General features: G+C 43.4%; 1 protein-coding gene across 1 annotated transcript; it reads right to left on the bottom strand.

Annotated features, from left to right (window-relative positions):
• Positions 1 to 1,002: 1,002 nt before the first annotated feature.
• Positions 1,003 to 2,127, bottom strand: BLOC1S3 (biogenesis of lysosomal organelles complex 1 subunit 3). The gene has a single exon (XM_081962709.1). It carries the CDS (start codon positions 2,092 to 2,094, stop codon positions 1,528 to 1,530), a length of 567 nt encoding a protein of 188 aa, XP_081818835.1. The 5' UTR covers positions 2,095 to 2,127; the 3' UTR covers positions 1,003 to 1,527.
• Positions 2,128 to 2,330: the final 203 nt, after the last annotated feature.

A 2,330-nucleotide genomic window follows, 5' to 3' on the forward strand; every position in this document is an offset into this window, starting at 1 on the left:
AAAACACAAAGTGTTAAGCACAAGACGCAAAATGAAGTAGAAAGGCAAATCAGGTGGATGTCAAGGTGAGTCTAACCAAGATGGAAACAAAGGAAAAACAGGTAAATAAGTCCAGGAATTAATTTTAACTTATTTTAAATGCATTGTCTTTTAAATTCGGTTTGTTTTTTGGATATGTATTTAATTTTTTTAAACTTTTGGGATGTGTGTTTTTTTAATGTTGTACGCCGCCCTGAGTCCTTTTGAAGAAGGGCGGCATATAAATCCAAACAAACAAACAAACAAACAGAGGTCAGGATGATAACCTCCAACACCAAAGTGTGTGTGTTTTCTTTATCATGGACTTGCTGAGAACCTGGAAATCTAAAAGGGAAAGTTTTAGTATTCTAAAGCGGCCTTGAAGTCTCATTTTCAGACAAAGCCTCTTATGAGTGAGGCTTGGCTGATGTTGACTTTATGGACTTCTCCATTTATTTTTTCTTGGCTAGAGTGCAAAGGTGGGTCAACACTGCCCTCTTGTGGGTAGTTTTGACATTGCTAGCCTAGCCTAGTAGCCTTCCATCTAATTTTTAACCCAGTCTGATCCTACTTAGCATTCCAAATTTGGCCAAGTTGAACTTGATACTACTACCTTCCATCCTTCCGGGGTGGGTCAAATGAGGACCCAGATTGTTGGAGGCCATATACTGACTCTGTAAACCACTTAGAGAGGGCTGTGAAACCCTGCGAAGTGGTATATAAGTACTAAGTGCCATTGCTAAGGATGGGCGACGCCATTGAAAGAACTGAAGAATCCAGTTAGACCATTCCTGCAGAATATCTATTCGTCTAATAATCACTCAGCGTTAGCATAACAGCATATAATCCATCAATCAGGTCCAATCAGGTCCAATTTCCTCTAGGCTTGAGATGAAAAAAACAATGAGGCATTGACTTTGGATTTTGCCAATTAGATATTTTTTTTGCTATAGAAATAACGTCCATACTAGTATGTAAAAGTAAGAAGTCGAGGCTGTAATGTTATTATCTTATTTTATTGCACTCCATGAATGAAATCAATAATTATTTCATTTTTCTTAGTCCTGCTCAAATCCTACGTTCCCTCCAAATGAATAATCGGCGTGTATCAATGAAGGCAGTTTATAGCATCTTCAGACACACTTTCATGAGTCCAAAGTGATGCTGCATTTGCACGCTCAGGGAGTGCCACCCATCCTTGTGCAATCAAGTGTACAATTTTAAAGATATGAGCCAGGAGAAGAGGTACTCTCTTGAAATGGCACCATCCCTTTCTCTCCAAAACTGGGAAAGCAGTTTTATTTTGCTCGGTTCACTCGTCAATCTAAAGGCAGCAACCAGATTGTAAAAGGACGTACTATGATTTCAGTATCAAACATGCAGCAAAGATTTCTTTACACTGGACAAATATTTCAGTCTATTTCAGTTTTTTCGGCTGAGCTCTACAAGCGGGGTCCCATCCAACCTCCCTTGAACAGCCGTGTGCAGGAAGCGGTCCATCCGTCTCTCTTAGGTGTGCGCCGAAGGCACCTCTATCGGGATATCCGGTAACAAACTGCAGCTGTTGATGATGTCTATTTGATTTGCCACGGACCGGAGGTCGTCCAGAACCAGCCTTATGTTGTGTGAAGCGTTGATGATGCCGTTTTGGGAATTGCTCAGCTGCCCAGTAATGGCTCCAATCTCCTTGATGGCGGTTTGGTAGACCTGCCTGATCGTGTTGTGGATGTCGTAGTACAAACGGGCGTTACTCTCCACCAGCTTCTGCTGCAAGAGGGAGCTATATCGGCCCCGGTGTTTGATGTGAAGGGCGGGCTTCTCTTCGACCGCCGTGGGAGACTCCGGATCTTCGTTCCTGTAGACGATCAGGGGCGGTAAATCTGGCGTGATCAATTTCGCCTCGGTTTTCGATCCGGCTTCGGCTTCCTCGTCTGTTTCGGAGGCTTCCCCAGCGACTCGAACTCCAGAAGGGTTTCCAAAGGCAGCCTGTGAGGAGGCTGAACAATTGATTTCTTCCTCCGAGTCGGTCTCGGAGGCTTCGCCCTGGATGACGGTTTTGTACCTCGGAGAGATCATTTCTGGATCACCTTAAAAGAGGAGAGGAAGCACAAGTGAGAATTGGAGAGGAGGAATCTTTTTGTTATGGAATACGAGCCATAGGTAGAACATACCGGGCGTGGATTAAACTACACAAAAATTATTTGTGGCCGTTTTTCACAGTTGCCTGTCACAAAGGTTTTGTAACGTCCCCATGCTCCTGTGATCAAAATTCAGATGCTTGGCAACTGGTTCATATTTTATAAGCATTGCTG

The sequence above is a fragment of the Natrix helvetica genome, assembly GCF_964273705.1.
Source record: "Natrix helvetica genome assembly, chromosome: 9".
NCBI classification, from domain to species: Eukaryota; Metazoa; Chordata; class Lepidosauria; order Squamata; family Natricidae; genus Natrix; species Natrix helvetica.